This window comes from Lynx canadensis, chromosome C1 (assembly GCF_007474595.2).
Source record: "Lynx canadensis isolate LIC74 chromosome C1, mLynCan4.pri.v2, whole genome shotgun sequence".
NCBI lineage: Eukaryota > Metazoa > Chordata > Mammalia > Carnivora > Felidae > Lynx > Lynx canadensis.
The window spans coordinates 219,708,014-219,722,233 of NC_044310.1; the positions used below are offsets into that span (position 1 = coordinate 219,708,014).

At 59.1% G+C, this 14,220-nt stretch overlaps 2 protein-coding genes across 2 annotated transcripts; both read right to left on the reverse strand.

Moving 5' to 3' along the window:
* Nucleotides 1-4,408: 4,408 nt before the first annotated feature.
* COPS9 (COP9 signalosome subunit 9) lies at nucleotides 4,409-9,109 on the reverse strand. The gene is made up of 3 exons (XM_030327069.1): nucleotides 9,008-9,109; nucleotides 7,016-7,088; nucleotides 4,409-4,671 (listed from the first exon to the last, which is right to left on the reverse strand). Exons 1-3 carry the CDS (start codon nucleotides 9,068-9,070, stop codon nucleotides 4,634-4,636), a joined length of 174 nt encoding a protein of 57 aa, XP_030182929.1. The 5' UTR covers nucleotides 9,071-9,109; the 3' UTR covers nucleotides 4,409-4,633.
* Nucleotides 9,110-12,206: 3,097 nt separating this feature from the next.
* OTOS (otospiralin) lies at nucleotides 12,207-13,268 on the reverse strand. Its single transcript, XM_030327068.1, has 3 exons — nucleotides 13,211-13,268; nucleotides 13,070-13,096; nucleotides 12,207-12,391 (listed from the first exon to the last, which is right to left on the reverse strand). Exons 1-3 carry the CDS (start codon nucleotides 13,266-13,268, stop codon nucleotides 12,207-12,209), a joined length of 270 nt encoding a protein of 89 aa, XP_030182928.1.
* Nucleotides 13,269-14,220: the final 952 nt, after the last annotated feature.

Here is a 14,220-nt window from a genome sequence, read left to right on the forward strand (position 1 = left end):
TGTCCCTCCTGTCCAAGGCCTGATCTCCTCTGTCTCGCATCTCACACGCGGCCTGAGCGGCCCCACCGACATCCGCGTCCACGGGACCTTGCAGCTCAGCTCTGGGGCCCCAGTGACTGTGGGGTCTGTCTTCTCTCCGTGCAGCCTCCGGGCCACGACCTGTCACCCAGGTGGGGAGGGGGGTGGGCAACAGGGAGGGCCGCCACACGGCCTGCTCCCCCAGAGGGGAAGGGGGAGCTCCCCGCAGAGCACGGCATACGCCCCAGCTCCAGGGATACACGGCCTATAGTCTCGCCCGGGGCCTCTAGAGGCTTCGGCCCTGTCTCCAGGCAGGGTCGGTGTGGCCTGGACGTTGCTGGGGGTGAGGGGCCTGTCTGGTGCGGGTGAGGTCTGGCCTGTCCCACCTCCAGGGGCTCTGGGTCGGGGTGGGGGGGGGTGTCTCCCAGGGCACACCCGTCTGCCGGGTGTGACTTGAGGACGGACAGAAATCCAGGTCCCGCGGCGCCAGGTGCCAGCCTTTCCCCACACCCCGTGTGGCGTTCATGGAGGCCCTGCCCCTGCCCACCACCCCCCACCCTCACCCCCCCCCAACCCGGCCGTGCGCAGCTGTGCCCCTATCCCGAGGGGCGCTCAAAGCCCACGAGGTGCCGCGGTGAGCGCACTGGGCGCAGACCCTTTCCTGGCTGCGTTCATTCCTCCTCCAGCAGGACCCAGCCTACTTCCAAAGCCCCGTGCGTATCAAATACCCTTGTTTATTTAGGTTTACTATTTCTTTCACTTGAGTGTAGTTGGCACGAGACGTCACGTCCCTCTCAGGTGTACAACGCGGTGACCGGACGGCGTGGGCAGGACGTCGTGCTCCCACGAGCGTAGCTCCCGGCGGTCACCACGCGACGCTCCTCCAGCGCCACTGGCTGCGGTCCCCGCGCTGGGCCTCCGCAACGGGACTCCTTCGCCCCGTCACGGGAAGCCTGGCCCTCCCTCTCCCCTGCGCCCCTCTCTCCAGCCCCGCCCCTCCCCTCTGGCAACCACCAGCACGTTCTCTGCATTTATGGGTCTCTTCCTGTTTTGCTCCTTTGTTGTTTAGGTTCCACGTACACGTGAATCATACGGTGTTTTTCTGTCTGGGACTTCTCTCACTCAGCATAATGCACACTAGGCCCGCCCGTGTTGTCACAAATGATGAGGTCTCATCCTTTTCAAGGCCGAGTGATATTCCATCACACATGCGCACACACACCTTTTTTATCCATGCATCTACTGGCGAACAGCTGGGCTGCTTCCGTATCTCGACTATTGCAAATAATGCTGTAATAAACATGGAGATGCCTGTATCATCTCGAATCAGTGTTTTCATTTTCCTTGGGTAAATACCCAGCAGTGGAATTACTGGATCATTTCTCACAGAACTAGAACTAATATCACTAAACTTTGCATGAAACCACAAAACACTCCAAAGAGCCAAAGCAATCTTGAAAAACAAGAACAAAGCTGGAGGTATCACAACCCCAGATTTCGGGGTGAACTGCAAAGCTACAGTCATCTACTCAGTATGGTGCTGGCACAAAAGCAGACCCAGGGATCAGTGGAACAGAAGAGATACAGCCCAGAAATAAACCCTTGTTTATATGGTCAATTAATCTCTGACAAAGGAGGAAAGGACACGCAATGAGATAAAGACAGTCTCGTCAACCAATGGTGGTGGGAAAACTGGACAGCAACATGCGAAAGAATGAAACTCGACCACTTTCTTTCATTACTCCCCAAAATAAATCCAAAGTGGATTAAAAACATAAATTGAGGGGCGCCTGGGTGGCGCAGTCGGTTGAGCGTCCGACTTCAGCCAGGTCACGATCTCGCGGTCCGTGAGTTCGAGCCCCGCATCGGGCTCTGGGCTGATGGCTCAGAGCCTGGAGCCTGCTTCCGATTCTGTGTCTCCCTCTCTCTCTGCCCCTCCCCCGTTCATGCACTGTCTCTCTCTGTCCCAAAAATAAATAAACGTTGAAAAAAAAAATTAAAAAAATAAATAAATAAATAACAAATAAAAAAAAAAAAAAAAGACCTAAATTGAGACCCGAAACCAAACACCTCCTAGAAGGGAGCACAGGCAGTGATTTCTCCATCAGACCCAGCAACTCTTTTTCTGGATGTGTCTCCTGAGGCAGAGGGAGTAAAAGTGAAAATAAACTACCGGGACTACGTTGAAAGAAAAAGCGTTTGCACAGTGGAGGACACTATCCACAAATTGAAAAGGGCAAACTACTGAGTGGGGGAGGCTCTGCAAATGACACATCCGACGAGGGATTAACATCCAAAATATGTAAAGAACTCGTGCGACTCAACACCAAAAATGCCAACAAAGTGACTGAAAAATGCACACACATTTGTCCAAAGATGCTCAGATGGCTGAGAGACACGTGAAAAGTGTGTCTCGACATCACTCGTCACCAGGGAAACTTAAAACCACGATGAGATGCCACCTCCCACCCTTCAGAATGGCTAGACTCAAAAAGATGAGAAACGACAGGTGCCAGGTGCTGGCGAGGACGTCAACAGGGAGCCTCGCGCACGGCTGCTGGGGATGCGAACTGGTGCAGCCACCGTGGAAAACAGACGCCATTTGTTTACATTTAGCAGACATTTATTGAGCACCTACTGTGTGGCAGACACTCGGCTTGATTACAGGGACAAAGGGACAAGCTGTCCCTCTAGTGCATGGTCACCCTGCAGGTCAGGTGACTTGCCCCCCCACCCCATTATCATCCTTGACCGCAGGGGACCTGCCATCCCATGGAGCCTCTCCAGAATTACACAGCGGTGACAAAAGCCATCAGAGTCACACTTAGTTTATTTTCAGACTCGACAGGGGTGACGATAATTCACACAGCACAGGCACCCGCGGCTGACGCCCCCTGCTGGCCTGTGCTGGAGGGGGACATGTGAGGACCTTGTGGAGGTACCCGTGGAGAAGCTGTGGCCTCTCCTTGTGCCTCCCCCTGGGGGAGGGGCGCGGAGGAGGCAGAGGGTGTGGGGGATCCAGTGGTCTTCGCCCTTGGCCGAGGCCTCACTTCCAGGACTCCTGGGGTCCTGAGAGGCCGGATGCCCAGGGCCTATCTTAGCTTCTTGGGAAACAGAGGGCCTTTCAGCCGAGCACCCCAACTCAGCACTTTCTCATTCTGGCCCCGGGCAGAATTCACAGTAGCGAGAGTTCCAAGATCACTAACGTTGCTTTTTAAAAAGTGTGACTTGTTTGGCAGCACGCCTGGCCCAGCCGCTTGGCGTTTGTGCGAGAATTCAGAGTCCCGACAAAGGCCACCAGCCGGTCCCTGCTCCAACGGACGGCCAGGGTGAAGGCCGGCGTGAGGCCAGAAGGCAGAGGCCGAGGGCAGGGAAGGGAAGGGGCTCCTTCAGAGGCCCTGACAGAAGTGCTCAAGCAGCTGGGCAGTGGGACAGTGTTGCTCTACAACTGCCTGCCAGTCCCACGTCCTCGTGGCCGGTCACAGGGTATGGACACGTGTTCTCACGTCCAAGAAGCGGGGAGCTCAGGATCCCAGGGTCCCCAGAGAGGCCACGTTAGCAGAACGGTCTCCCAAGAGCCCACCACGGCCACCAAGGTGGGCATCCCTTGGACGCCTTCCCCTCGTAGAAAGGTGCTCCCCCCACCCCAGGGGGTCAGCAGGGGCACTGCCACCTCCTTTCGCAGTGGAAGCCCGGCTGCCACCGACAGGCCAGGGGGCAGGACGGATGGAGGGTCAATCAGAGGCCTTCTCGGGGACACAACCCCAGAAGGGTGACGGTGGGACAGGTGGCACCGGCCCGTCAGAGCCGTGTCTCCCCGTGGCCAGAGCAGCTGGAGGGCAGAGGAAGGCGGGAGGTGGCGTAGCCCGGGGTCCCCGAGCCCGGGGCCAGCTGTCCTCAGCTCACCCGCCCTTACAGCCAGTAAAGCCCTGCTTCTGCTGTCACGGGCTCCAGCGAGGCGTCCTGCTCCCCTGAGGAGTCCTGCCCAAGCTCCCAGAAGTCTCCCTCGCCCCCACTCGTCCCGAACCCGGAGCCTCGGGTCTGGGGACGGCGGCAGCTCTGGTGGCAAGGTGGGGGCAGGAGGCCCCGTGGCGGGGGGAGGGGGGGATGTGCCACGCACCCCCCGCGGGGCGGGGGCGGGACGAGGAAGGTCTCCGCGCGCGCTGTCGGGGGGCCCGGGCGCGCCCCGCAGCGCGTACCCTTCCGCCACGGATGCCACCCGGCAGGCTGGGAGCCATCACGCTCACCCGCTACCGCGAAGGGCGTCTCAGCGGACGAGCGTGTTTCACTCGGCTTGCCGACACACACTTGTGCCCACACGTGCGCTTGCAGAGACTTTTGGGGATTGTAACATTCGCTCGAAACTGCAAGAATGAAAACGACCCTGCAAACGACGGCAGCTCTTTTTTTTTAATTGAAGGGCAAAAGTCGGTCACATTTAGAGATCAGCGGACCTCACGCGGATGGTTAAAACCACCCTCTTTCTTGGTCAACCGTCTCCTAATTTCACGTAATGTCCACCTGTTCCTTAGAACCACCTGAAACTGTCCTCTGAGCAGATCGGCCACACCCCTAGGTGACGCGGGCGCGACCACACGCACTGCCGGTCGGCGTCTCACTGGATATCATCGTCATCAAAGAGATCTTCAAAATCTATATAAACGAACAAAACCACGCATTAATGGGGCACATGAGGCAAACAACTGAGAAAACAACTTCACGATGAATTACACAGACATTCAAAACGGAGAAAACAGTACACGATCGAAGGGACCCCACGACCGACTCCATTGTATCCCAAGGTCAGACAGTCCCAGGGGACACAGGAGTCTAGAACGCATCTTTAATCCCCTGTGTCGGTGACAATCAAGAAAGCGCACACAGGCGGAGGTGAGACCCCACCGCAAGGGGAACGCAGAGGGCAGGCGGGAGGAAGGTGCTAGAAGCACTGAGCCATGCTAGAGTGGTTGTCTCTAAGGGAGTCTGGAGAAACTGAGCCCTTCCTACTGGAAGACGTGCTACAAACTCCCAGCGCCCTACCTGCTGCGATGGGCGGTCATCGTCTACGTGTCTGTGCGTTTCCTAAACCCGCTACCAGGGGCACACCTTGCTGTCATATTGGGGAAAGGACATCAAAGAGCCCCGTGTAGTGCCGGGCGTTCAAAACGGTGCAGGATAAACAGTGAGCTACAAAGAGGGCAGTGGAAAGCCCCAGTCACGTCTCCGCACATCCAGGCTGTCACAGGCTGTCACAGGGAAGGTGCTGTCCCAGAGACCTCCTGCCCGGCTGTGTCCCCACCGCACCGACGTGAGCGGTCCCACACCTGGGCTGGCCTGTGGCCTACAGCTCCGAGCACTTTGTCCCCAGCCCCCAGCCCTAGCTGACTCGTCACACCCTCCAACCTCTGCTGGGGTGTCACCCCCCCCCCCCGATAAACCGCCCTCTGATGTGCTCCCAGAAACAATGCCACCCGCCTCTGGCTCTCGTCATGACCGCCCCTACGCGCCGTCTTGTCTAACACTCCCCTACTTTGCAACACAGTGAGTGAAGAGAGCAAGCCTTGTTCATGGTCTGAACCCTAGAGCCCAGGCGGCAAGAGGACAGAGCCTCTGCTCGAGCAGCGAGAAGGACGCAGAAGAAACCCCATCCAAACGCTCACGGCGTCCTCGCAGTAACGCTTCGGACCGCCACAACCCGACGGGCGGTGTGCACCTCGCGAGCTGTCGGGGGCAGGCTGACGCAGCGTGGAGCTCTCCCGTGCTCCTTCCCTTTCTAGCCCTGGCCCAGAGGGAGGAGGCCACACTGCTCATGCCGCTCCGTGCTCCCGCGGCAGAGCAGCCCAGGTCCCTCCCAGATACTTCCTTGGCAGAATTAAAGGGCTATTTTTAGAAACCACATGAACTTGAACACAGCCAACTGTCTGTAAACCCACAAGACGCGTGGGACCTTGAAGAAGATCACCACATGTGGGAGCAGGTCGGGTGGTGTCAGGGATCACCCCACCCTGCTTGGGGTAAGGGCCCCCGAGATCACCCCACGCGAGCGAGGGCTTTCACATGGCGCTCTGGAAAGTGTAGAGAAACGGGGTCCAGTCCTCTCCCGACTCCCCGGGAAGACTGGCTTCTCTTTTCAGACAACTTGCTAAGAAGATGCCAGATAAACTACCACGGCCTCGGACTCCGAGGTGGGGGTGGGGGTGGGGGAGCGGGGTTGGAGCATCAAACCAGTGTGGCCAGATCGCATCCCAGCTGCCACTAACTAGCGACAGAAGGTCTTCGGAGCAGCGGGCGCCCAGATGAAAGAAAGGTGACAAGGAGAGAAGATCACACTTAACCCTCCGAGGAAGATCCCTCTCGTGTTTCCGTTTACGATTCAAACCCTTAGTGTGAATTAGTACATTCTGTAGGAACAAGGCCTTGGGAAGTCGGAACACAGAGAAATGCCCCTGTGACACACGGGAAGGTGTCACATCAACTGTTTCCACCACGCTTACCACCCACGCGCCTGGTAACTAGCACTAAAGCTCTTAAATACTAGTGAGTCCTGCCCTCAGAGACAAGGGAGGGGACAGCCGGTGTCGCCGTGCTAAGGGAGCCGACCAACCAGAGCCCAGGGACACAGGAAAGGAAAGGAAACCAGCTGTCAGGATGCAGCAGAGATGAGAAGGCAGGATGGGGCTCCCACACCCGTGTCCGAAGTGTGGCTGCAGCTCAAGTTCAACTACTGGAGTGCAAGTAGGCATTTTTACACTACTTGTGTAAAAACACACTACGACCGGGGCAATTTTACGCTACGTGTCCTCCCGAAGAACAAGGCTGACGGCCAGCGCTGACAGCCGTGCTGTCACCTCCTACGCACCGCACCGCGTCTGAGAACCGCACACAGCTGGGCTTCCCTGTCCTCTGACCCCAAGCACTCTCGTCACAAAGCACCCCACTTACAACACACAGAGAGACATTCGATTAGACCCGGGACCCCCGATCCCGGCGTCCTTACCGTTAAAAAAGTCGGCATGAACTGCCTTTTCATTGGCTGCCAAATCCATCAGGAGCCCGGTGCTGCCTCCGGCCTGGGAAAGGAAAGGTGAGAATATGTCAGTGCTGTTTTTCGAGAGAAGCCACGCCCCTCCAGGGCAGGGGAAGGTGAGGAAGGGAAAGGTGCCCAGGTGGGAGTCAAAATTTAGTTCCAGGCAAAGGAAGTGGGTGGGAGGGGCAGCATTCCGAGGTATCATCTTGAAGGTCTCCTTGATTCCTCCTACTTTTGAGACAGAATCCTGCTGTCGCCTGGAACACCACCACGTCTCTGTAGGCCTGGAGTAGAGGTTCTAATTCCCGATACGATGTTGCCACAGAGGCCGGGCCCCAAATGTGCAAAACTGCGCCTGACGAGTTCTCTGCTCCGGACTGCCCCCTGCTTCTTCTGGGAATTAAACGGCTTCCCTTGGGAAAGTGACCTGCTGACCAGGGGCACCGTGGGGTGCCATCACAGGACCTCCCACCGCCACAACTTCGGGGGCAGGAAAATCGTGCCACAGCCCAAGTGGGGCAATCTGATGCCCTCAGGATTCAGGGTGTCTGTGAGAGTCACACAGTGAGGGCAGAGCACAGGCCCCCACCCACAGGTCCCCGCTGCCACCCCCCGCGTTCCCAGGCTGTCTGCTCTACCTTCTCCAGGCTCCCTGGAGCTGAGTGTCTCCCACCTTCCTCTTCGTGGCTGTTGTCAGTAACCCAAACCCGGGAGAAAAGCCCAAGATGCTCTCCTCTCTCCTCAACCTCCCTCCCCCTTCCCCATGGCCAAGTAAGCCCTGCAGATTCCACCAATGACAGACTCTGCTGAGTGAGTCCCGACTCCCACCTACAGGTGTTGCCTTCGTTCAGACCCTCCTCAAGGCTTCCGTTCGCAGCCTTCCACTCTCCCACCTCCAAACCCAATCCCCAAACTCTCCAGAGTGACCTGCTAGGAAGCAGATTGGAGCAAAGCCCTCAAGTGAGTCCACACTGCCTAGGGAAATGCCTTTAACAAAGGACTGAGAAGCTGGGGTTCGGTGGCAGTGCTTCAAGGGTGGGGTGCAGCCAGCCCACCTGACCCGGCACAGCTACAAGCCACTTGGTGACCCAGCCCCGCCCCCTTTTCCAGCTGCAATCTCTCCCCGAGCTCAGGCACCTTACAGCCTGCTGGACTCGGCTCCTGCCAGGACTTCCTCTTCCACCACGACTAGTTAGCAAACACTATGCTTTCAACATTCGCCCACAATCAGCTGCTCTCCTAAACCCGAGCCGGGCCACCCCAAAGCCGGGAGGGCGCCTCCATCAGGACACCCGCGACTCTATTCCACTTAGCGTCTGCAATCAGCTTCGACCATGCCTCTATTTCAGGGATCACGGGCGCAGGGTCTGTCCCCCTAAGCTTTGAGAAAGGGGAAATGAGGCCCAGACATCGATGGGGCGGACCTGACACTTCGAGCTGGGCCGCGGCGCTACCAGCTCACCAACACCGCCATCAGCCGAGATCACCCCGTGGCCAGGACGCAGTGAGACGAAAACGCAAGACCGCTTCGTAACCTGCACGACTGCAGGAGAACAGGGTCACCGTGCAACACACACATGCCAAGCGCCCATTCCCCCGGCTCCCTAGGCCGACGGCCGCGTCTTTCCCGACGACGGCTTCCCAGCCTGGCTCCAGTCGTGCCTCCTGCCGGACAACACGGACCCACGGCCGGGGACCCACCCTCACACCCGGCCAGCACGCAACCCGGAGCAAAGCCCCGAGCACAGGCCCGAACTCCGGCCTGTCGTCCGTAGCGCTCGCCGGGCCCGAGGAGCCGCAGGCCGGCTGCCAGCCGCGCGGGCTGGAGGACGCCACGGCCCAGGGCAGCGCCCGCCCGCCGTACGCTGGCTCCCGGGGCGCCCGCTCGGACGGGGGTGGGGCCCGCGCAGGCCGCCGTCCCCGCCGCCCGCCCCGGCCCCCTCCCCGCGGCCGCCCCCTCACCTCGTCCAGGTCCACGTAGGGCCCGGCGCCCTCGGGGAACATCTCGTCCACCGCCGGCTTCATCTCGCCTGCGGCGTCTCCCGCGTCCCCGGCTCACTTCCGGCCCGCCTGACGCCTCTTCCGGTAAGCGCCGGCCGCGGTGCGTCTAGACGCCGGAGGACCGCCGACTCTATGGTCTCCCGCAGGCCCGTCGGCGCAGAGGGGAGCTGAGATTACGGAAGGCTCGGCCCACGGGGCCTGGCACAGAGCGCTGCCCAAGAGATGCCCGTTAAAGAATGTGCGTGTTCGGAAAGAGACGGGCGGTTGCCAGAGGGGCGGGGTGAGGGGTGGGCGACAATGGGGAGGGGACCAGGAGAGACACACTCGCCGCTCCCAGGTGCAGGTGTGCGGAATGGAAAGTCCAGCCTGGGGGCGCAGCCAACGACACCGTAATAACATTGCATGGGGACAGAGTGTGTACAGTTGTCGAATCACTATGTTGTACACCTGAAACGAATAATATCGTACATCAACTATACCTTAGAATGAAAGAATGTGAATGGTCAATGCAGTGAAGAGGCAACCCACCGGCTGGGAGCAAGTATTTACAAGTTACGTACACATATATGTACATATGTACACATACATACACATGTACACATATGGTAAGGGATTAGTATCCAGTATATATAAAGAACCCACAAAACTCAACAGCAACAGATCCCAATTCAAAATGGGCAAATGACTTGAATATACCTTTCCCTGAAGTAGATGTTCAAATGACCAGTAAGCACATGAAAAGATGCTCAACACCATTAAGCAATAGGGAGATGCAAATCAAACCACAATGAGCTACCACCTCACGCTTATTGGAACAGACACTATTTAAAAACCCAGAAAATAACAAGTGCTGGAGAGGACGAGGGGAAATAGGAACACCTGTGCACTGCTGGCAGGGAAGGGAAATTGTGCAGCTGTCACGGAAAACAGTGTGGGGGAGCCTCAAAAATTAAACACAGAAATGCCATATGATCCGGCAGTCCCGCTCTGGGTGTATCCCCAAAGGAAGTGAAAGCGAGGTCTTCATGAGATATTTGCACACCCATGTTCATAGCAATTCACAATAGCTAAGTGTAGAAGCATCTCAGGTCTTCATTAATAGAAGAATGGCTGAGCAAGATGTATTCTGTACATACATAAGATGGAATACCGTTTAGCCATAAAAGGGAAGGAAATTCTGACACCTGCTACAACATGGAGGAAGCTTGAGGACATTATGATCAGTGAAAAGAGATGTCATACAAATTCTGTATGATTCTACTTACAGAAGGTCCCTACAATAGTCGGATTCGCAGAGATGGAGACCAGAAGGGTGGGCACTGGGGGCTGGGGGAGGGGCTGGGCAGTCAGTGTCTAATGGGGGCAGAGGTTCAGTTGGAGAAGACGAGAAAGTTCTGGAGATGGATGGCGCTGACGGTTGCACAACAATGTGAATGTGCTTAAAAATAGTTACAGTGGTAAATTTCATGATATGTGTGTTTTATCATAATTTTTAAAGCATGTGAATGAGAGAAGGGGGTAGGAGGGAAGGGGCAGGAAGGGGAAGGGTGGATGGGAGGAGGGCATAAAGATATCAGAGCTAGACTTTGGAAGCAGGTAGGCTTGGGGGCTAGTCTGCAAGAGAGGTGGAGGAGGGGAAGGGTGGGGCAGGGAGACGAGGAATGAGCCTGAGGGGGCTCATTCCCTCAGCGAACGAGGGGGACTGCGGCCTGAGTATGCAGCGTGGGGCCCAGGGAGAGGTGAGGAGAGACTGGGAGTATGGTTGAGCCTCAGAAATCACCGTGAACACGAATCACCCTGAAGTACCCCAGCAAAAGACGAAGGAAGCTACTGCTCCGTGGTCAGCAACAGGCTTCTCTTGCGGGTAGTCTCAAAACATGGGAGCCCCTGTTCCCATAGAGGAGTGAGATCTCCCAGGACTCCTGGCCTCTCTCCACCTCTGACTTCTGGAACTATGGCAACTACCCTGTTTGCACATCTTAGCTATTGTGAGTAGTGCTGCACTGAGCCTAGGAGAGCAGATAGCTCTGGAGGACCGCGTCCCCCCTGCATTCCGGGGGACCCGCAGCCCCTCCCAGGGACACTGTCGCCCTTGCACTCCAGGGGACCCCTTCCCTCCTGCACTTCCCCCCTGCACTCCAGGGGACCCGCAGCCCCTCTCAGGGACACTGTCCCCCCTGCACTCCAGGAACCCACCGCCCCTCCCAGGGACACAGTCCTCCCTGCACTTCGGGGACCCGCAGCCCCTCCGAGGGACACTGTCCCCCTGCACTCCAGGGGACCCCTTCCCTCCTGCACTTCCCCCCTGCACTCCAGAGGACGACTTCCCCCCTGCACTCCAGGGGACTTGCAGCACCTCTGAGGGACACTGTCCTCGCTGCACCCCAGGGACCCACAGCCCCTCCCAGGGACACAGTCCTCCCTGCACTTCGGGGACCCACAGCCCCTCCGAGGGACACTGTCCCCCTGCACTCCAGGGGACCCCTTCCCTCCTGCACTTCCCCCCTGCACTCCAGGGGACCCGCAGCCCCTCTCAGGGACACTGTCCCCCCTGCACTCCAGGGACCCACAGCCCCTCCCAGGGACACAGTCCTCCCTGCACTTCGGGGACCCACAGCCCCTCCGAGGGACACTGTCCCCCTGCACTCCAGGGGACCCCTTCCCTCCTGCACTTCCCCCCTGCACTCCAGGGGACCTGCAGCCCCTCCCAGGGACACAGTCCTCCCTGCACTTCGGGGACCCGCAGCCCCTCCGAGGGACACTGTCCCCCTGCACTCCAGGGGACCCCTTCCCTCCTGCACTTCCCCCCTGCACTCCAGGGGACCCGCAGCCCCTCTCAGGGACACTGTCCCCCCTGCACTCCAGGGACCCACAGCCCCTCCCAGGGACACAGTCCTTCCTGCACCCTGGGGACCCGCAGTCCCTCCCAGGGACACTGTCCCCCCTGCACTCCAGGGACCCACAGCCCCTCCAAGGGCGTGTGACTTCAGCTATTAGGTGACAAGTACAGCAAAGCCCCGAGTCAGAGCCATGGTTCGCTTGTTGAATAAGACAGTAAATGTGGCCTGACTGGAGCTGTTTCTCGAAAGAAAACCACCAGCATTTGTGTGACTCAGGTAAGGAATTTATTGAGCTTGCGGCCAGGGATCCAGGCTGGTGCTCAGTCCTGCTGATAGGGGACGTGGAACCCCAGGGTGGTCCCCAGGGGGAAGTGAGCGAAGAAGGTGCGGGCCAGGTCCTCCAACTGGGGGTAGGCTCCCAGGGTCTGGAAGTACTGCACATAGTTCCAGAAGTCAGAGGTGGAGAAAGGCCAGTAGGGCATGGCCGGTGGCTCGGCATAGGGGTCTGAAAGACACAACCACCTGCCTCAGGGCTGTCCCCGCTCGTCCTGCCCCGAGGCCGCCCCTCCACGATGCCTTAGGGCAGGTGGCCGGTGCCCGGCAGCCCCATGCAGTGAGGGGACCCTCCCAGCTGGACGCCAGGCCCCGGGCTATCCCTGATCCTCTGTGGCAGCATCCCGGAGCCTTGCCATCTGGACAGTGACCTGGGTTCTGCCTCTCGGGACTCATGGTCTGAGGGGACAGCTCAGGGGGAGGAGAAGAGGGAAAAGGAGGACAAGGAGGGAGGGGGCGGGAAATCTGGCCCCTGTTCTGGAGACGCTGAGGATGGGGGAGCATCCCGGTGGGATTTCAGACGAGGCCACGGCCCCCAGCCCTGGAATCCAGATGCCGCTGCCCTGGGGTCGGACTCGGTGGGAGGGCCCTGGGGTGAGTCCGGTCCGAGGGCGAGGACGCGAAGCCTCGGGAGTTCAGAGGGTCTCTCCTGCCCTGTGCAGCCCCAGGTGGCTGGAAGGCAGGGCCCAGGGAAGAGACTCAGTCCCTCTGCTTGCACAGCTTGGCCTTGAGCTGACCCAGGCTCCTGCTTCCTTCGTTGGGGATAAGAAGCCAGCTCCCACCCAGCTCCCTCTTCTGACCCCCCCCCCCCAAACACACACCAGAAAAGGCCAGGAGGACAACACAATACCTCCCTCCTCCTGCACTGGCTTGGCTCCTGCAGAGGAAGAGAGAGCAGTCACCCTGGAGAACCCCCGAGGGTAGGACCCCACCGCACATGAGCTGCCCAAGCGGCCAGGGGGATGGCACGAGGGACAGAACCGCCACTCACCCGCCAGAGGCCCCAGCAGGAGGCAGAGGGCCACCCCTTGCGCCAAGCAGGCCTTCATCTTCCCCAGGTGCATCTTCCGCCAACCGATGGAGCTCCGGTCCCCCTGCAGCACGAGGACCCCAGAGGGTGAGACCAGCCGCCCGTGAGGGCCCCGGCTTCCTCCCAGCACCCCTGCCCCGGGCAGCTCCCTGGAAAACATCTCTGGAAAAAGGACAAGCTCTGAGTGTTTTCACAGCAATTTCGGTCTCGGTGGCTTCAGACGGTGGTCCTGAGGCTGAGCCCACCACCCCTCCCCCCCGCCCCGTGGCCGGCGGCGACCCCACACCTGCCCCCCGCAGAGGTTACTGGGATCCTGTTGTTCAGCCTCAGCCGGAACGGGGACAGGAGTCTGCCGCCAGCACGCAGGCCCCTCTTTATAAAAGGCCAGAGACAAGGAGGCAGACGTCACCTACGTGAGCTGTCAAACCGAATATTTCATCCCCGGCCAGAGCACTGAGGGCTTCTGTGACCTTGTTGGCAGCGGGACCTCGAGAGTCCACTTGTGGGAACCTGATCCAAGGATCAGATCCGGAGAAAAACATCTCCGCACAGGCACTGGGCACTGCTAGCATCTCCAGGACGGAATTCAACACCAGTACTCAGACGCGATTTCCTCTCCACCGGATAGAAAGACGTTCTGAGTCTGACGCTGAGGCTGAGGTCCCCCCTTACAGGAACAAGGTCATCACAGAGCGGCCCCTGGGGGGACAGGCAGGCAGGCAGGCAGGACAGGACCCTCGGGGAGCCGGGAGCAGCCTCAGCTCAGCACCCCCCACCCCCGCCGACGGGACATGTTGAGCACAGTCCATACAGGAAGTGTGGGCATGCAGCCCCGCTTCGCATCCGCGGACTAGAGCCTTCCGGCTCACGCGCGACGATTAAGTCTATTGTCCGGAAGGCGGCTGTCTGGCCCCAGGGACACCATGGACGACTCCTAGCGTCTCCAGACCACTCTGATTACCCCTCAGGGC

What these genes read in the sequence shown, in the direction of transcription:
- OTOS (XM_030327068.1), bottom strand. Translation starts at nt 13,268, where the DNA reads ATGAAGGCCTGCTTGGCGCAAGGGGTGGCCCTCTGCCTCCTGCTGGGG. An exon ending in CCTGCTGGGGCCTCTGGCGG is followed by an intron (nt 13,097 to 13,210) that starts GTGAGTGGCGGT and finishes CTTCCTCTGCAG; the next exon opens with GAGCCAAGCCAGTGCAGGAG. An exon ending in GCCAGTGCAGGAGGAGGGAG is followed by an intron (nt 12,392 to 13,069) that starts GTATTGTGTTGT and finishes TGTGTCTTTCAG; the next exon opens with ACCCCTATGCCGAGCCACCG.
- COPS9 (XM_030327069.1), bottom strand. Translation starts at nt 9,070, where the DNA reads ATGAAGCCGGCGGTGGACGAGATGTTCCCCGAGGGCGCCGGGCCCTAC. An exon ending in CCTACGTGGACCTGGACGAG is followed by an intron (nt 7,089 to 9,007) that starts GTGAGGGGGCGG and finishes TTCCTTTCCCAG; the next exon opens with GCCGGAGGCAGCACCGGGCT. An exon ending in TCATGCCGACTTTTTTAACG is followed by an intron (nt 4,672 to 7,015) that starts GTAAGGACGCCG and finishes TCGTTTATATAG; the next exon opens with ATTTTGAAGATCTCTTTGAT.